We start from the raw sequence: 18,736 nt of genomic DNA, 5'->3' as shown, positions 1-18,736 counted from the left end.
AGGCTGTTTCTTCCTGCACCCTATAAAATGTCTTCCTGCACTTCATCATTTGAAGAAGACTATTTTACCCTTAAAAATGACTTGCAAATTGTTTTTTTTTTTTAATATTTTCGAAACATGTTTTCTGGAACATATTTTATTAATTCTAGATTTACCAATTCGAAAATAAAAAAATGTGTCCATAAAAGATGTTCTAGAATAATTTTTTTGTCATTTTTTATTCTGAAAACATTTTTGTTTATAGAACTCTTATTTTAGAAATACTTTTTACTTATGGAAACCCTATTTCAAAATCGATGTTGTAAAAGGTTAATTTTGATATTTTAAGGAATGTAAAAATGTAGAGATGCAGGAAGTAACTGCCTTTTCTTTATGACAATTTCTTTATGGCAATTGCTTCATGGCAATTGCTTCATGCATCATATCATTGCACTAGATTCTAGCGAAAAAGACGAAAATATTTTAAAAGAAATGAAGTGCATATAAAAATATCTTTTTGGATTTCCTTTTCTTGAATATGTGTTATGGAATAGGTTTTTTTCAGAATAAATTTTTTGTATTACGACTTTTCTTATCTGAAATAGGTTTTTCATTTTGTTTTCAGAATTTTATTTTCGGAACACAATAATTTCTCTTGTGAATTAATGTATTATTTTCATTTTCATTTTTTTTTTCGGAATAGAATTTTTGATTTTGTTTCTGTATTTTTATTTCCGAAACTCAATAACCTCTTCTGGATTTATTTTTCTGGAATATATTATTTTTAATTCTAAATTTTCCGGAATAAAGGACATGTTTGGAAATTAAAAAAAATGTTGGGTGCAGGATAAAAATGATTGGGTGTAGGAAGATTTGCCTTTCTTTATTACGTTTACAAACAAAGCCCATTACTATATGGGCATAAAGCTATGGCAATTTCTTTCTAAACTCCTACATTTTCTTCCTGCACCCCCATTTAACATGTGTATTAGATAAATAAGAATGAAAAATAATATTTGTACAATAATTTACACATAAAAACTATAATATTATTTTTAGTTCATATTTTGTATGTGCATCATATATATTAGTTTGTGTGACTAACAATGATATATATGTTAATTGTAACTCTTGATTCACTGAATTTAATTGTTAGTATATGATATAGAGTTTAATTTATATTAGTGTCTTACATTTCTATTTTACTAATATTTTTGTAAATTTTAAAATAAATTTAAATATTCTTACTCAATATAACCAATATAAAAGAAATTTCACGGACTCAACCCAAACCAACTTATCACCACATTTCTTAGAATGTAGTTATTTTTCTCCATTACTAACAACATCAACAATCAATCTTTGGTTTAAGTATTTAACATATTTCTAACAATTTTTATCCAAAGTTATTCCTTTGATAAGCTTTTTTCCACGTGGTTCTTCTATCATCCACGTATTTTCCCAAAACTTTATATTTTCTCCCAATGTGAAGTGAAATGATTAAGTTAATCATTGTAATTTTAGGTGGGTTAATCAGTCAAACCAACTAATCACATGTTTAACCATACATGTTGATTGTTACTGAATTGAGCCTTCTTTCATCATCAATTACAAAATAGAATTAATTTTTAAATTCCACCTTAATCAAAACTCTTGATGACTTTGTTGTTTACATGTTTGAGTCCATCTTAATAACTTTAACTAAAATTCATGAACGCTTAAAAAAATATTATTAAAGGACTTATATTAAAAAAAAATGTTAAGAGTTTAAAATTAATTAGCAAAATATTGAGAACTAAAAGTGGATTTTATAAAAGTATAAGGAACTATTTTTTATTTTTTTTGAAAAACCTATATCGTCACTTAATAATGATTCTTAAAAAAAGAAATTAAAATTATTAATAAAAAATATATAAATTAAAATCATTCAAATATGTATTTAAAGATTAAGAATAAAAATCTCTAAAATTTAAGGGATTAAAGAATATATTTTTCCTTTTTTTAATAAATCGTGTTTTTTAAGATATTACTGAAGTTTAAAAAATATTAGTTTCTCATTTTTAACCTTTTATTTTTATTAATTTATTGCCTTTATAATACTTATTCAATTAGTGTTTTATCTTTTTCAAAAAAGAGATAGATTTATTAGTTTAAGATACACAAATCAAACTAATGAAAATAAGATAATTTTATTTAAGTATGTTATTTTAAACTTTTAGGGTAGATGTATATTATAGGATTGTTGTCCTGAAAAATATCTTAATCTAATACTGATATTATTAACGTCTTCAGATATTATTCATTTTGACGTTAATGACAAATAACATGTGACATTGTGAAAATATTGTGAAAATGTGTCATTAATTTGAAAAAAATAATTTTAGTTTTTCAAAATAGTGAGAAAATAAAAATAAAAATGATCATAGCATGTAACCACAATAACTAATAAGCCTTTTATATTTTTTAACAATTTTGAAGTTATAAACGATAATATTACGTTAAAAGGAGTGTTGTTGACTCGAGAAAATTCCTTACTCGTGATTGATCAATCAACGTCACCTTCGGTGGAAACATTCATCACGGACCTAAACTAAACGATATGGGACTTAACGCATATGGAGACTCTTCTAATTGAATACAAGCGTTAACACTAGGTACTGCTATTACTACTATTATTAGGTTGGTGGTTTAGCAGAGAAATAGGCAACAGCACCTACAAACGGTGCATTGATGTAAGTTGCTGGCTCTGACTGCTGATAGTTATTTCGATCATCGGAGAAGTTGTCATTGTTATCAGGACCACCTACTATGCCTCCAACAAGCTCATTTGGATTGGGAGAACCTGCATGCAGATACTGAAACCCCTCGTTGCAGGATATGTGCTCAGTCCTCGCACCAATGGAAGGTAGAGAGGAACCTCTGTGGTGGATATGCTTTGGATACCTCTCCCCAAAACCCACCATATAAGACATCTTTCTTGGATTATTGCCCAAAATATAGTCTACTTGTGTTTTTGCTAGTGTTACCAGTTTTTCACCCGTGACTGTTGAAGTCCCACATCGGACAACGCCCTCGTTTGCAGAAAGATACTTAGCGTATGCCAAGAGAAGGAAACTTGTCGATGTCACGTACTGCAAATTGCTTTCACTCCCCTTGTACAGAAGCCCCCCTGCACAATTTCACACTAAAATACATCAAATAAAGCAATGGGTGATAAGCTTTTTCTGTGAATACCAGATTTTGCAATGAACCATGAGGATAATATTAAATAATTGAGATTTTTTTACCTGGGGTGTACTGAGCCTGAGAACCAGGTATTCCCGACATTAGAGAACAAATGTAGTTATCTGAATGTGCCTTGTATAATTGGAACTCTTCTGAATTTTTCTCCAAGAATTCCTGACATCGTGTGAAATAAACCATGTAAGTGATACATGCATGTATACAAGTGTGATGGCATGCAGGGTCAAATGAAATGAATTCAGAACCCAAAATCAATTTGTATGTTTAACTTATATACAAGTTATCTGATGTGTTCTTTAACAAGTAAATGTTGTTTAGTTTATAAAAGAAAGTTTAGTTTTTTTGGCTATAAGAGTATAAGTATATCTAAAAGATCAAATTTTAGTTGAAAATAAACCGAGGGAACCAAGAGGGTACCTTGGAAAGGAGGATTTTGGTTCCGGGTCGCTTATCATCCCAGCTGAAGGAGAAACCATCATCATCAGCACCTAAAATGTGGCCATTGGATCGTATATATTCCATGTATGAGCTAGTTCCTGAGGCTTTATAAATCCATGATGCACCCCACAGAAGTTCATCCTATTTAGTATTTACAACAAAAACAAGTCTAATTAGAAACCATGCATTCGTGACATATGTTTCATTGTTTGAAATGTAATTAAGTTGTTGGTGCTTACATGGTATCCAGAGTAAGAGCAGTAGAATGGACAGACAACAGAACCAAGAGAATCACTGTAAGAGCCCCTGTAACGGTCTGCAAAATTGAATACCTGAAAAGAAACATTGAGATTGATTACACAGAACACTTAGCTAGCAAGAAATGAAAATGGGGGAACAGTTTATGTATATTTTATTAATTACTTTGATGGCTGCTTGAAGCAATTTGGAGGAATATGCTGGATCCGAATCTCTGAATACTATTGAAGAAGCTGCCAGTGCAGCTGCCGTCTCTGCTGCTACATCTGATCCTGGGTTTTGAGCTGATACCTTATACACATTGCGTGGAGTGTCCATATCTTCTGGCCTTTCCCAACACTTGTGATCCATGTTCGGATCTCCTACCTGCATTAATCAACCTCTCTTGTTCATTTCTATCAATTTTCTTTCATGGTTTTTCTTTGTATCAAACTGAGTTAACTTTTGGAGTTTAAGTCGAATCTGTATGTTAGTTTTGGCCTTATCAAACCACCAGTTAGTGATTCACTTAGAAATGTCTATTCTTATAAAACTTTCAATATCTAGAACTCAAAAGGTGTTACATATCTCATACCAACCCGTGATTTGATAAAGAAGAGTATTATATATTGGTAGAAACACTTAATATGAGAATGGTTTGTTTATATATGTATGTTATGTAAGAGGCATAGAACATCTCACTTGGACATATAATGTGTCAGGGGTGGTGGTGGCAGCCTTAAGAAGGTAATCGGTGCTCCAGCGGATAGCAGCTCTAGCGTTTTCAATCTGGTCCATCATTGAGCTTCCAAATTCAATCACACTCCATGCTAACAATGTAGTGGTAAAGGCCATTGGCAACCCAAACTTAACGTTATCTCCAGCATCATAATAACCACCTACTAGGTCCACCTGAATCACAACATTAATCATTAAACTGTTAGTGAACAAAATTATAAGACAGTTTAGTTCTAAACTTCAATTATATATCAATGTAAATACATGATAAGAAGAGCCATCGGACAAGCCAGAATTTCCCCTCCATGTTAGTCGCTGGTTGGAAGGCAATTTTCCAGACCGTTGTCCCTCAAAGAAGAGAATGGATTTCTCAAGAGCCTCATGGTACTCTTGCGAGGTGAAAGCTAAGCTTACTTGATGAAAGGAAGAAAATAATATTAACAACAGAAAGTGTAACATTAGAGAAAATGTGGTGACTGAAGCCATCCCTTTTGGCATGTGCACTTCTTTCTTTAGCTGAGAGAGACAGAATTAGAGGCTTCAGAGAATGGAGTGATGGATTGTATTTATAAACAGAGAGAAGAAGTAAGCTGGGAGATTAGTTAACTTGATGGAGTATATATGAATTAATTAACACAAAATTTGTTTCAAAAGTTGTAAATGGGTCGTTTTTCGATATGTGTATGTAACTTATGAGGAAACACAGGTCAAGGGATCTCAATCAATTAGTTTTAATCATTCAATAATCATGACTAAAGGCGGAAAAGTTACAATTCAGTCTCTATATACCAAATTACAGAAAAGACCATCTTCTGTAAGTGGAACTCTTTTAGAGTTTAACCGACATCAACTACATGCTCTGGTTAAGAGATATTCCTCGTGGTTAAAATAGAATTAGACAAGACTGTGTTTGGTATAGTTTAAAAAGAAGGGTTAGTTAGGTGGACGTTAATGCTGATTGGTCACATGATCAACTGTGGCAAACAGGGCTAGCAGAAAGTCCAAACATGTGAGTGCTTTGGACACTAGAGCTGAAGAAAGGCCATTTTCTGAAGAATGCATTGAAAATAAATGCAGGTTTGATTAGGATATAGTAGTTATGTTAGTATGGTTATTATTGGCGAAAGTTACGCAAGGAAATTGGACTTAAAACCAGTTAGAAGATGGGTACATTGGAGAAGTGTAATTTGTCTGTAGCAAAGCGAGGAAGTCACGGACAGAAAATTAGGAGTCACATGAGGAAATGAGCTAGCTGAGTGCCACGAGTAAGCAGCAAAATAGGTTTGCATGAGAACATTTTAATGAGTATAGAAATGGCACAGAGCCAATAGAAGAACCATAATATATATCACGTGACAGGGATGTTCACATGAATGGTCAAGGTTTCGTGCATTTCTTTCGGTGGGAAGAGAAAAGAAGTGCATCTTCTGTAAATTGCAATGCGTGAAAGCAAGAGAGGAAGAGATGAACCATGTTGCCATATTTGATCTAGGATTTGGTGCCTTGCTCATTACTTTTGTTTATTAAATGTTAAATTTCGAAATTATTGTTATTTAATGATAGATTGATAATTCTATTTTTTTATATAACCATATTACAATTCTTAATATTTTTTTTATATTATTTAATTATAAATTTACTTTTTATTAATATATATTTATATCTAAAAATATGCACAATTATGGTAGTTTTTAGTTTTTAAAGTATCATTTCTCTTTTATTTACAGAATCAGAATAAACCGGCGCACCAACCATTTAAAAATAACCTTTAAGATAGACGTAAACATTATCATAATCCTTATCTCGATACCAAAAGTCCCAACACACTGCCTCTTATACAACCGTTTCAGTCTCTAAATAATAATAGAATATTAAATTAAGTTATTTAATTAGAGTATAGAATAAATTATTAGATAAAAAGCTGGTAAAAATGGTTGTTTGAAGGTTGTATGAATTTTTCACCATCAATACTTAAATCTATAAATGAATCGTACAAACAACATTTATAATTTTACTATGGTAATACTTAATAAATTTTTTTTCTGTGTAATTAAGTTTTACTATAAATAAATATTTTTAATATATAAGTGATCTTTTCAATTTATAATAAATAATTTGTATTACTGTATAAGGTTATGGTTAATTTTTCAATTTTTTTAAAACAGTTTTTTTTTTTTTTTTGCATAAATTAGTTTACCAATTCTTTTTCTATTTTTTTTAATAAAACTCATGTTAGACCACATGTGTTATCATATGAAAAATAAAAATCAAAAAACAAAATTCTATCATTATTTTTTCTTGGATTGACCTATTTTATAGGTTATCTTATTAGTTTTTACTCCAACTTTAGGAGGACATTTTGTTTCTTAAAAGTTTGAACTAATTCATCATCTTCACTTAATAGTTCCTCATTTTTCATCTTTTCAACTCACAACTCAAAGACCAAATTAACTTTTTTTTAAGAAAATATCAATCAGAGTAGATTCAAATGTATCTGATAGTCAGACCAAATTAACTTTTTTTTAAGAAAATATCAATCAGAGTAGATTCAAATGTATCTGATAGTCAGACATGATTCTTGAGAATTTTGTTCAAAGTAATTTTGCAAGACTGAATTTTGAGAAACATATTTAGAAGTAACATGTTTAACTACAACTAAATTACGACTTCTTGCCTTAGTTGCATGTTTGAGACAAGAGAATTATTCTAAATGACCAAAATTTTCAGAAGACAATGAGTTCCTTTTTTTTTTAACAAATTACCAAAAGAAAGCATATAAGCAAAAATATCATCCTGTGATCCACGGCTTGGCAGCAAATCAAGCTTTCATTTCGTTGGTTTTACGCTCAGTTATTACAAGGGGTGAGAGAGAAATTGAAAATAATAGCATCAACACGAACACGAGATTTTTTGTACAATGCAATTCGGTAAGGATAATTCCGACCATAACATCAGAATAAAAAACACGAGTTCAAACGGTAAATTAATAGGGTAGTGAAAATCCTAAATTACTCTTCACATGCAGTGGTGTAAGTTCCACATCTTTCTACAGTGGTGTACAGCATTACAGATATCATAATTAAAAATTCTTGGTATAAATATCAGCCTAATCTTGCTTCTCTTTGTAACACCTGGAAGATAGAAACCAAAAATGAAACTATCAGTTTAGAATTTAACTATGAGCATGCGTACACGTAAAAACCAAAATCAATGGAAGTATACCTCTTCAGCAAACTTTATCAAAATTGTCGTCCGTGGTCGCTGTTGACCTTCCATGGGCACAAAATGCGCAGTTACAACAGCTGGAAATCCGGCACCGTCCAAAACGCCCTTCATGAAAAATGAAACATAATAAAACTACTGCTTGGACCTTTCTATAAGGATCTGATAACCAAGTGACAGTAACTGAGCAAGGCAAAGTTCTCTCACCCGTACTATTCCAGCAACAAATGCTCCACAGTTAAACGTCCCCATGTCCTTTGGGATAGAAATGAATCTATAAAGCAGAGATCATACAAGCTCACAACTAATTGATGAACAAAAATATATTATGTAACAGTCAAATAAAATGTCGAGACTGAAATTACTTGTTTACTAGAAGCTCTTTTTCACTAATCATGTATTCATCTTCATGTTCGGTTCCTTTCTCCAGTGAATCAGCTACCTAATATAAGAAAAACACTGAAACTTAAGGAGCTGCTAATAAGATAGTTGCCAACTTAACACATTCCAAGGAAACGAGTATATGACATGATACAACCAGAGTAGAATGATTAGTGCTGGATTGTTAAAAACAAATTGTATCAAAGCTCCATTGGGTTCAAGCCACGTCTCTTGAACCATGGATTATGATCATAAATACAAGATATATGCTTAGGCAGGTAAATGGATAATTCTCACAGCTAAAGCACTCTATGTGTTTCAGGTCTCTCACACTAGATCAGCAAAGTTGTACATAAGAATTTCCAGAAGACACATGGGAAATCAAGAGATAGAACAAATGACTAAAATATACTGGTTCGTCAAGAGTCAAGGTTGCATCAATGATTGATAATTCTTTGTATAAACTAGTAAACATGACATGATGATGATCAACCCAACCCAGTATGCCCTCAAGCACCAAAAACCAGTTCAATGGACATCCATGCGTAGGAGAATATCACATAGTAACCGATAGAATATAAATAAACCCACAATCTATTTACTTGCTCAACACTTAAAGGGCCTTAGACAAGGCAGTGTTCTCATTCCAAATACCAAATCAAGGTGAACCTTAAAGTTGAAAGAAATAGATGAAATATATTTCTGAGATATTTTACAAATGTGATTACAGTCTCTATTTATAGACTGTTTTACAACCTAATTAAGGAAAGAAATAATAGGTAATGAAAGCCATAAATAATGGGTGTTTAAAGCTGTACATCAATAAAATTCAGGTAATGATGGAACAAAAGCAAATTTTGATAAAGGGGCTCACCTTTCCAAATAATACTTTCCACACTGTACTGTGTACAAAAGAAAGAATACCCAACAGCCGTGTCTCCCTTCTGTTTCCCTGTAGTTTAAGAATAACTATACATCAAATCAAACTGCTAATTATACCAACAAACATAGAAGCCCCTCTTTGAACCATGATATCACAATGACAAAACAAAGCATGTGCATGGATTCTCTCACTTTAGAGATAGAAGGTTAACAGGCCAAAGGAGTGGATCAGTCTGTTTAATACAGATAATAGAAATGGACAACTATTAGTCTAGGTGCAATTAAGAGTAGTTAATTATAATAATGGATGGCTTGCACTAATGATAAGACTTCATTTTTCTTAGCAACAAATTGTCATTACCAAATAAGCTAGTCAAGAAGAATATAAGAGTAGAGATGGTTATGAAAATGCCACAGGCTCAGAAACCACATGGGATGATCTGAACACAAGTGTTTTATCTTCTGCTCCTCACTTCATTTGTTTGATAAAAGAATCGAAACCCAAGTGATAGGTTATATAGCTTACAACTTACAAGTCCAAGATTCCAAGCAAAAGCTCGTGGATCGAAATATAATACCGATGCATAGGTTTATACCATTCCAAGTGATAAATCCTTCAAAGAGAGGATACTGCTGGATTGCCCACTATAGTAGCCCCTCATATCCGGGTCAAGGATTACCTAATTTGATTTCCAATCCCCGTTATGATAAACAAAGAAAACGGTTACAAAAATTTGTGCCAGAAACCATACCTTATCTCTGTGGCAAAGCAGCTCAAGAACTCGTGCCCCAACCGCATATCCAGCATCCTCCAGTCTGGTAGATTTACATTGTTAGATGTTAAACTAATAAACTAATTCGAGTCAATTTGAATATATACATTATTACATTACAATAGTAAAGCATCACGAAAATGGTGTTTTCAAGCCAAATCAATCTAGAATTTACATCTCTTCAAGCTTCTTAAGTTTCAAACAAAGTACGAAGGCACTATTGAATTGTAACTAAAATTTCAGACTAAGTGTTAACTTCCTGGATCCATGAAAGCAAAACAAATCATCCTTAACAATCAAGTACCTACTTTTTATCACACGATCTCCCAATTTTAAACCTACGGATAAAATAAAAACAGAACCAATAAGCGATCATGTTTAATTCAAAACGCAATGGATGATAACCTTCGTTCGAGTTCCCCAATATTATCGACCTGCGTTTGGTTGTACTGAACAAGCTCCGAAAACAAGAACGCGAATGCACTCAAACTAACCTGCAAGAACACAACAAATTAGCCGAGGAATTGGAAGCACGGAATCAAAGTGATGAATAACGCGAGATCTGGATCATTGATCTTGACGAAGTGGTTGAAAGGGGAAGAGAGAGGGAGAGAGAAAGGAACCTCTTGCTTGCCCTTGTTGAGGGGCTTGTCGAGGACGTTACCGTACTGCTTGACCTTTCCGACGCCGATCATCTTCTTCTTGCTTCTCTGCTTAGGTTAACACAGATTTGCCGATTTGGTCATTCTCGCTATGTCCTATATTCAACATTTTAAAATTTTAGAGAAAAACATCACTTATTACAATCAATTTTCTTTTTCATCTGCCCTCACCAGATAAAATTAATTAAAATATATTGATCATGCAAAAATAAAAATATCGCACTAAAATTTAATCACAACTTTTTCACTATTTTGGTGTGAGAGTTGTTTTATAATTTTAGGTTGTGCTTATATTTCTATATTTTTATTAAGAAATTAATCATATTCCAAATAAAATTAAATAAAACATTATAATTATCTTATGCTCAATCATTCCTTTGTCTTCCTTTTCTTATTCTTGTTTTCATGGTTAACAGAGAAAATAAATTACATTCCAATATTTTTTAATTTTTTCATCGTATAAAGTTAATCCACGTAGAAATAATTATTTAACTTGAAGTAAAGTTATGGTTATCTCTTTGAATATGAAATTCAAATTAGCACTTGATATTGTAGATAGTGCTATTTTTGGGAAGATCTTCAAAATCAGTTCCGTCGAAGTCATGCAGCATGCCTTTTGCATATTGTGATATAAATTGCTTTAAAATGATTATCGGCACCTATTACACATAGTTAAAATGGCGTGTTGGTGTTGATAATGTATCGGACGTGGACACTTGTACGACAATGAAGTATCTAATTCAAAAAGTATTTGTTAAATTTCTAACAATTTTAATACGATTCTAACATAATTTAAAAAAGAAAAAATACATTAATTTTTTAAAAATAAATTTTATTGTATAAATTGTTATTATGATTATAAAAATAAGAAACAAATCTTTGTAAACCAGTCATGAAAAATATTTTTATGCTCCAAAAAATAATCTAGAACATACTTGTGCACATAAATCTTTATTGTTAATTTATATAATTTATAATTATATAATATATAAATTTGTGTCTTGGTGTCCTACATTTTAAATATTTTACGTATCTCTATGTCTGTGTCCGTGGGATTGGATTGCAGGTCTCTTGTTGTGGGTTTGGAAAAGGAATTTTAAGATGGTAATTATTTTATTTAAATAATTTGAAATGTTTTGGGATAAAATATATTTCAGTAAAGAATTTTAAAAGAACTTGAAATAGAGTAACTAGATTGATTAAAATTAGAGAATTTAAATTTCAATAGAAAAGTAAAATTTTAAAATTCTTCTTATCCCGAATTCATGTTCCGTTTCCATTTAATTTTGTTGGGATGTTATTAATTTAACTAAGATAAAAATATTGTTAGCATGACTATTTTTTTAATTAATATTAGTTATAATTTTATAATAAGAGTTATTTTGTGATTTAAGTTGTTAGAAATGTTGTCTTATTTAAAATTATTATTATTTTGTACTTAATATTAGTTAGAATTTTTTTACCAATACTGAAGAGACTAATTTATTTATGAATATGAATTATATTTTTTTAATAAACATTTGTGGTGATTATTTGTTTATTTTTTGGTATGTGGAATGATTTTTTACCATCTAACATATTGCTATAATTTATTTTCTAATGTTGATTGGAAATCCAATCAACATTGATATAAAAAAAGTTGACAAAAACTTCAAAATGGTCAACATCCTAAAACTAACATCGATTGATATCAACCTAAATAACTATAGTCGAAATGAAAATAATTTTGGTTAACATCAACTTAGAAAAAGTTTAGCAAATTTTGATGAACTTTCACTGAAAAAATAAAATGAATTGATATAAGGTTGGTAATAATGTTATTTTTGAATTTTTAATAGTTATTTAATATTTAAATAATTTTGTGAATTTGGCGATAATTTAAATAATTTATTCAAACAAGAAAATTAAAATTCACTAAATTTGAATTGCTTTATCAAAACAAAACATTTGAATAATTTGAAATAAAACCAATTCAAATTCAATGTATTTTAATTTGTGAAAAATTCTATCAAAACACAGGTTATAGTGTTATTTGTTTTAATGAATCAATAACTCTACGTTGTAATAAATTAATTATTATAAATATATTTATTATTTTATTATTAATTTGGAAGTAATTTGTTTGTCCATTCATATTTTTTTTATAGAGAATATTAATCATAACACACTCTTATACATGTTTATAAAAAATATTAATCATAACAAACTCTTATATATATATATATATATGGATCAACATTATATATCATTTTTATAATTAAAGTATATAAAAAAAACATATTGATGTATGCTATTAATCTTGTCTAAAATAAGATTTTTCCACTATAATATACGACTATTTATACATTTAATGTTATAAGAATATTAAAACTAAGTTGTTTAAAGTCAACATGTTGGAGAAGATATTCTAAACCTTTCTTATGAAGCAGGTTCTTCTTCTATTCGTATTATAAACATATACGACAGAAAAACATATAAATAAGTATTCATAAGGATAGTATATTATCTTAATTGTTTTTTTATATCTTTTGTCATCTACCTGTTTAAGATTTTTATTTTATTTTTATTTCAAAACTCTTAAATCACATATTATATATTATTTATTAAAAAAATAATTTCAATTTTATATCAATTTCACAGAATTGAATAATAAAATTACTTTCACATTACTTATATACTTTATATTTATCATAAAATATGAGAAAGTAGTATATATTTATCATTGGATGTATTTAACAGAATTTTCATCTAGTTATCCTATAGTCAAATAGTAGACGAGATAATAAATTCAATAAATTTTACTAAAATAGACCTTAATAACACATTAAATAATAATTTTCAAACTTAATTTTGCATCACAAAATATTTATAAAATAAATTTTGCATTTATATATGTACTTATTTCTATCCTATCTTTAAATAATGTATGCAAAGTTTTTGTGTTAATGTGGTTATAATAATAATAATAACAATGATAATAATAATAATAATATAAGGCTGGAAATTCTATCTTCATCTAATGGGATAAAAGAATATCTATAACACGTATTTAGACTTATTTCGTTGCATTTTTTGCTTCATTTACTTCAATACCTCTCTCTTATTTATTTCACTATTTAAATAAAATCACCTTTTTTTATTTACTTTGTCCGTTTTTTTAATTTTAAAATTTCACCAATTTTATCTACACTTTGTCCTTTTTTATTTCACCAGTTATATGAAAATTGTGCCCAATACTAATTTTGTACTAAACTAAAATGTAGGTTATTGAATTTTGATAATTCGCGTATTTAATTAATGTCAGTTATAAAAAATAAAAAATATTTATGTTTTGAAATTTCGACACGGGAATTTAATTTACTCCCGGTTTTTCTTTAAAAACAGTGCATCATTATAGAAAAAAGAAAAGAAAAATATTAATCAATTATTAATTATTAATAAAAAAACAAGTTTGAGTTGTACTAATTTTGTTGGTCTGATTGAGTTGTTGGCCATGATGGAAAAAAAAGGGAAAAAAGAAAAAAAGAAACAGCGTTAGTGGATTCTGCCAAACGAATAAAAAAGTGTGAATGGAGACAGCAAGGATATTTGTATCCTTATTCCTAATATTTATTAATCTGATTTTATTTATAACACTTAAATTAAAAATGATGTTTTACACGACTTAGTCCAATATATTCTTTGTATTAAATATTTGAACTAAGATATTGTTAACGAAAAAAAGGCCAACTTACATTAAATAATAATTAGAAAAATTCTGATAATAAAGGTAATTTAAAAATATAAATTTATTATTATCAACTGAATTAATTGTTTTTTAATTTTAAACAGTAATATTTGCAATAAAAATGTATTAATTTTCTGTGCTGAATGGATTTTCATTATGATGAGCAAGGTATGATCTGTTATCAATCAATATATATTGAATGACATTCATATTCCCGAGTTGTGGTTTCAACTTCCTCTTCTTTTTCTTCTCATTCACTTTCGCCCTCAAAATTTCTCATTCTATCTTTATCTTCAACTTTTCAGTTCAAAGCTTCAGATCACAACCGATCCACCATTCACCACTTTCTCTTCGCAAGGTATGCTGAAAATGAAATACCCACTTTGACTTCGTTAAGTCTACTATTTTCTTTTCTCTCAACCAAACCAAACCAAACAGATTCATTCATACGAGGATCTTTTTAAGGTTTCAAAATTTGATTTTTTTTTGTGGGTTTGCTGGAACTTTTTGTGCTCATTGTTGTTAATGTTTTTGGTTGACATGAGTAGCTCAAGTTATTGTCATAGGCAAATCTAACACGAAAAGTAGTCACTGAAGCCGATCCAGTGCCTTGTGAATTTGGAATTGGTGGTGAATTTAGATCTAAACGCCACAGCAATGTCTTTTATCGGAACCCAGCAAAAGTGCAAGGCTTGTGAGAAAACGGTTTATCCCGTTGATCAGCTTTCTGCTGATGGCACTGCTTATCACAAAGCTTGCTTCAGGTGCTCCCACTGCAAAGGAACATTAAAGGTGCCTTTTTTTGGCCTTATTAATATTATTTTTATTTTGTTTGTTTTTGTTAGTTGCATTATTTGTTTGATGGCTTATTAGTACTGTTGTTTATTTTTATTTGTTAAATTCTGCTAAAGATTCTTGCTTTTGTTTGACGCTGCCTTGCATCCATGTAAAATTCCGACGAGAATTTTAGCTGGTTGATAAAAAAAAAGGTAGTGTGAGTTTATTATTTGATCAGAAAAAAAATTGGGACACCACCCTCATTCCTTTTTTAGAATTTGATGATGCTTAGAATTTTTGGAGTGTAAAATCTTCACTTGATTCTTGTAATGACACAGATCTGCTCCTTTTGCTTCGGGTATGAAGAAATAAACTTTTCCATAAATACTTATAGTTGAAAAAAGAAGAAGAAAGTAAAATGTATTGAACATCTATAAGCTAAAATCAACTTATGCATCTTAACGGGAGGAAGCAGTTATTTGATGAAACTTCTATAAAAACTGAAGTGCTTCAATTGATTTTAACTCGTGAGAGAAACTCAATTCGTTTTACCTTCTTATTTTCTTTCCCTATGAATGTTTATGAAGTTTATTCGAACAGGGCCTTAGTGATGTTGGACACTAATTGGGTTAGCATTTGTGTATTTGAGTTTAAACTTTCATACGAATTATGTAATGACCTTTTTTGTTTCAGCTGAGCAACTATTCCTCAATGGAAGGTGTTCTTTATTGTAAACCTCACTATGAGCAGCTCTTCAAGGAGACTGGCACCTTCAGCAAGAACTTCCAGTCACGTATGTCTTGTTCTTTTTCTTTTTGAGGTGAAGCTGTGTTTGTGTGGTTTTTTGAATCAGATGTCTCTTTAATGGCCACATTTTCATTTTGAACAGCTGCAAAGTTAGCTGATAAGACTACTCCTGAGCTGGTAAATGCTTTATTTTGCAATTTTCAAACTTCGTTGTGATAAACATGTCTGCAGCATTTGGTATTATTGAATAACCATTGGCATCTTTTGTTTATTTCCAGACAAGGTCACCTAGTAAAGCTGCGAGCATGTTTTCTGGCACACAAGAAAAGTGTGCTACATGTGGGAAAACTGCTTATCCATTGGAGAAGGTAGGATTTAAATATTTCAAACAAAATACTTGATCATGTTCAATATCCATCATAAAGTTACAAAATATTTCTGTTACAAATTGGGCATATGGATGTTCAAGAGTTAAGGATTCTTAAAATGAGTACAATAAGCTACTTGATGTAGTTCTCAAGCCTTGAGACTCTTTTATCTAATGGACTAGTATTATAGGTTTGGAGTCGCCATTTGGTCTGGTACTCTTGGTTCTGTGAAATCAAGAGTGTCACTGCCTCAAAAATATCCTGTGGAAAAGAGGAGTTTGAACTTCATTTTCTTGTTGGACCACAGCTAGACTCTGTATGGCTTCCTTATCGTAATGGGAGTTAATTGTGTGGAGATAAACGTTCATATTTTATTTCTGTGCCTAACATGATGAAACATATATTCTGATTTAGTTCATAATTCTGCAGGTCAAGAAAGCTAAATTACACTTGCTTGTGAAATCGTTATAAAATTTCCATCTAATGAAATCCATGCTGATAAGGACATATACCTGTATTTTAAAATTAATGTAGTGTGGCATTGTTTTAGAAAACTATTTTAAAGCCAAAAGGTAAGAAGGAAATCAAACATGACCTTTATTACCCACTCTATTCATACTGAGTGTAGCTCTATTAGAAAACTTCTGTCCCATTGACCATTTAGGTCATGAATGTGGAAAGTATATAACCAAACTGAAAAATCTACTGACTTTATTTGTAAATCTGCAGTTCTGCACTTAACCAGAATTAGAACTTCATCTTGGTTTCTTGTTGCTAGTGTAAATAGGCATATCTTTTTCTTTGATTTTTAGGTAACAGTGGAAGGGCAGGCCTATCACAAATCATGTTTCAAGTGTTCACATGGTGGTTGTCCCATAACCCCATCTAATTATGCAGCCCTTGAGGGCATTCTGTATTGCAAGCACCATTTCTCCCAGCTTTTTAAGGAGAAAGGGAGCTATAATCATCTCACAAAATCTGCATCAATCAAACGGGGGGCGGCGGCGGCAGCAGCAGCAGCCACTGTTCCAGAATCTTGAATGTTGGTTCCTTCTTCTATTGCCTTTTCTTTAACAAATACATTTTGGTCTATCAAGCAAGTGTTTGTATGTGTGCCTTTTTTTTTTTCTTTTGATCGTTCTGTGGCGACTCCATCATTTCTGATTTTTTTTTACTTACACATGCGTGGCGTGCCAAATCTTGTGTGCTTTATTTATACAATGGACATTCCGTAATGACCAATGAGTGCGTGATTTGCGAGATATTTCACTCTAATTTCATGATATTGCCTTCATTGCATTTATATTTATATTCTTATTCTGCCTTAGGTCTCATAACACAAAAGAGTTGATACAATACAATTTTCCATTTAAATTCTTAACTTGAGATTATTTGAGAAAAGATACACTGAAAAGATTTAAGATTAGTCATGAAATATCTTATACTACAAATTACTATATTACTTCCAATTTAAAATCTTAAACCAATACTTTTTTATAATATAGTTCAATTGTTTTCATTTTTACTCAAAATGATCCTATTATCCTATCTAGCTGCATAAATATTCTAAGATAATTTTTGTACTTGCATCTGTTTCATTTGGCTTGGGCAAAATTACGTTTCGCAATATGTAGCATAGACACTGATACAACACGAATATAGAAATACATGTAATCTTTGAAATGTAAGATATGAGAATACAGATTTATATATTATATAATTATAAAAATTTATGTAGTATAATGATACAACACGAATATAGAAATACATGTAATCTTTGAAATGTAAAATAAGAGAATACAAATCTATATATTATATAATTATAAAAATTTAAAGAGTATATTTCATTTTTTTTGTAATAGAGAGATGTTTCTCATGTTTAGTTTAAAAATATTTGTTTCTTAATTTTATGATCATAAAAAAAAATTATATAATAAATTTAAGTTTTTAAAAAATTAATGTATTTTTTTAAAAATTATGTTAGAACTTGCTAGAATTATAAAAAAAAAATTTAATTATGTTCATTTATATTATAAAGAAAAAAATAAAAAAATATAATAGGTGAACAATGAGCACAGTTTTAGTTATGTATGTATCTAGCTTTAACTCACAGTTCAAACTACACTCAACAAGTTTGGTCCATTTATTGACCACATGTTTAATAAATTAATACATAAGGAACATTTAACGCAGCCTTTAAAAATGGCTCCAAAATTTTTGAACTTAGAAAGATTTCAGTCAAATTTGAACGATGTCACAAATGAGTGATTGACAAAAATAATTAAACTTATTTAATATGATATTACTCTTTCTTAAATTTATATAAATGTAAATTATAAAATAAAATAAACACGTCAATCTTGGCCTGGTCCATTAGATTGAAGGATTAGATTATAGTATGACATACATTATTATGTAATTAAATTTCGCCATTCATTATTATATTATTATGTACAAATTTTTTAAGTTAAACTGAATTGATGTACTTTTCACTTTTGGGTTGATAAGTCAAATCCAACAATCTAAGAACTCATTTTTAATTAAGTAGCGCATTATTAATGT

General features: G+C 30.0%; 3 protein-coding genes across 6 annotated transcripts; 1 reads left to right on the top strand and 2 right to left on the bottom strand.

Annotated features, from left to right (window-relative positions):
- Positions 1-2,409: 2,409 nt before the first annotated feature.
- Positions 2,410-6,084, bottom strand: LOC137815054 (endoglucanase 1). Its single transcript, XM_068618083.1, has 7 exons — positions 4,900-6,084; positions 4,600-4,809; positions 4,084-4,284; positions 3,900-3,992; positions 3,640-3,801; positions 3,267-3,378; positions 2,410-3,148 (listed from the first exon to the last, which is right to left on the bottom strand). The coding sequence occupies exons 1-7, from the start codon at positions 5,131-5,133 to the stop codon at positions 2,655-2,657; spliced, it is 1,506 nt and encodes a 501-aa protein (XP_068474184.1). The 5' UTR covers positions 5,134-6,084; the 3' UTR covers positions 2,410-2,654.
- Positions 6,085-7,724: 1,640 nt separating this feature from the next.
- On the bottom strand, positions 7,725-10,834 carry LOC137815055 (Transport protein particle (TRAPP) component). 2 transcript variants are annotated; one of them, XM_068618084.2, is made up of 9 exons: positions 10,517-10,834; positions 10,299-10,387; positions 9,873-9,936; positions 9,717-9,800; positions 9,113-9,190; positions 8,223-8,299; positions 8,065-8,131; positions 7,858-7,965; positions 7,725-7,766 (listed from the first exon to the last, which is right to left on the bottom strand). In XM_068618084.2, the coding sequence occupies exons 1-9, from the start codon at positions 10,586-10,588 to the stop codon at positions 7,737-7,739; spliced, it is 669 nt and encodes a 222-aa protein (XP_068474185.1). In that variant the 5' UTR covers positions 10,589-10,834; the 3' UTR covers positions 7,725-7,736. The 2 variants fall into 2 exon arrangements, with proteins under 2 accessions (XP_068474185.1, XP_068474186.1); XM_068618085.2 differs by lacking the exon at positions 9,717-9,800.
- A 3,604-nt stretch (positions 10,835-14,438) lies between these two features.
- On the top strand, positions 14,439-17,457 carry LOC137815052 (LIM domain-containing protein WLIM2b). Of its 3 annotated transcripts, none has more exons than XM_068618080.2 (6): positions 14,439-14,640; positions 14,837-15,074; positions 15,753-15,852; positions 15,949-15,983; positions 16,085-16,174; positions 16,987-17,457. In XM_068618080.2, the coding sequence occupies exons 2-6, from the start codon at positions 14,940-14,942 to the stop codon at positions 17,212-17,214; spliced, it is 588 nt and encodes a 195-aa protein (XP_068474181.2). In that variant the 5' UTR covers positions 14,439-14,640; positions 14,837-14,939; the 3' UTR covers positions 17,215-17,457. The 3 variants fall into 3 exon arrangements, with proteins under 3 accessions (XP_068474181.2, XP_068474180.2, XP_068474182.2); XM_068618079.2 differs by having other exon boundaries at positions 14,460-14,640; positions 14,831-15,074; XM_068618081.2 differs by having other exon boundaries at positions 14,470-14,640; positions 14,849-15,074.
- The last annotated feature ends 1,279 nt before the right edge of the window (positions 17,458-18,736 follow it).

The sequence above is a fragment of the Phaseolus vulgaris genome, chromosome 1 (genome assembly GCF_051622355.1).
Source record: "Phaseolus vulgaris cultivar YP4 chromosome 1, ASM5162235v1, whole genome shotgun sequence".
Taxonomy (NCBI): Eukaryota; Viridiplantae; Streptophyta; class Magnoliopsida; order Fabales; family Fabaceae; genus Phaseolus; species Phaseolus vulgaris.
The sequence above is the reverse complement of the archived record's forward strand: the minus strand, read 5'-3'. Positions and strand labels throughout refer to the sequence as shown.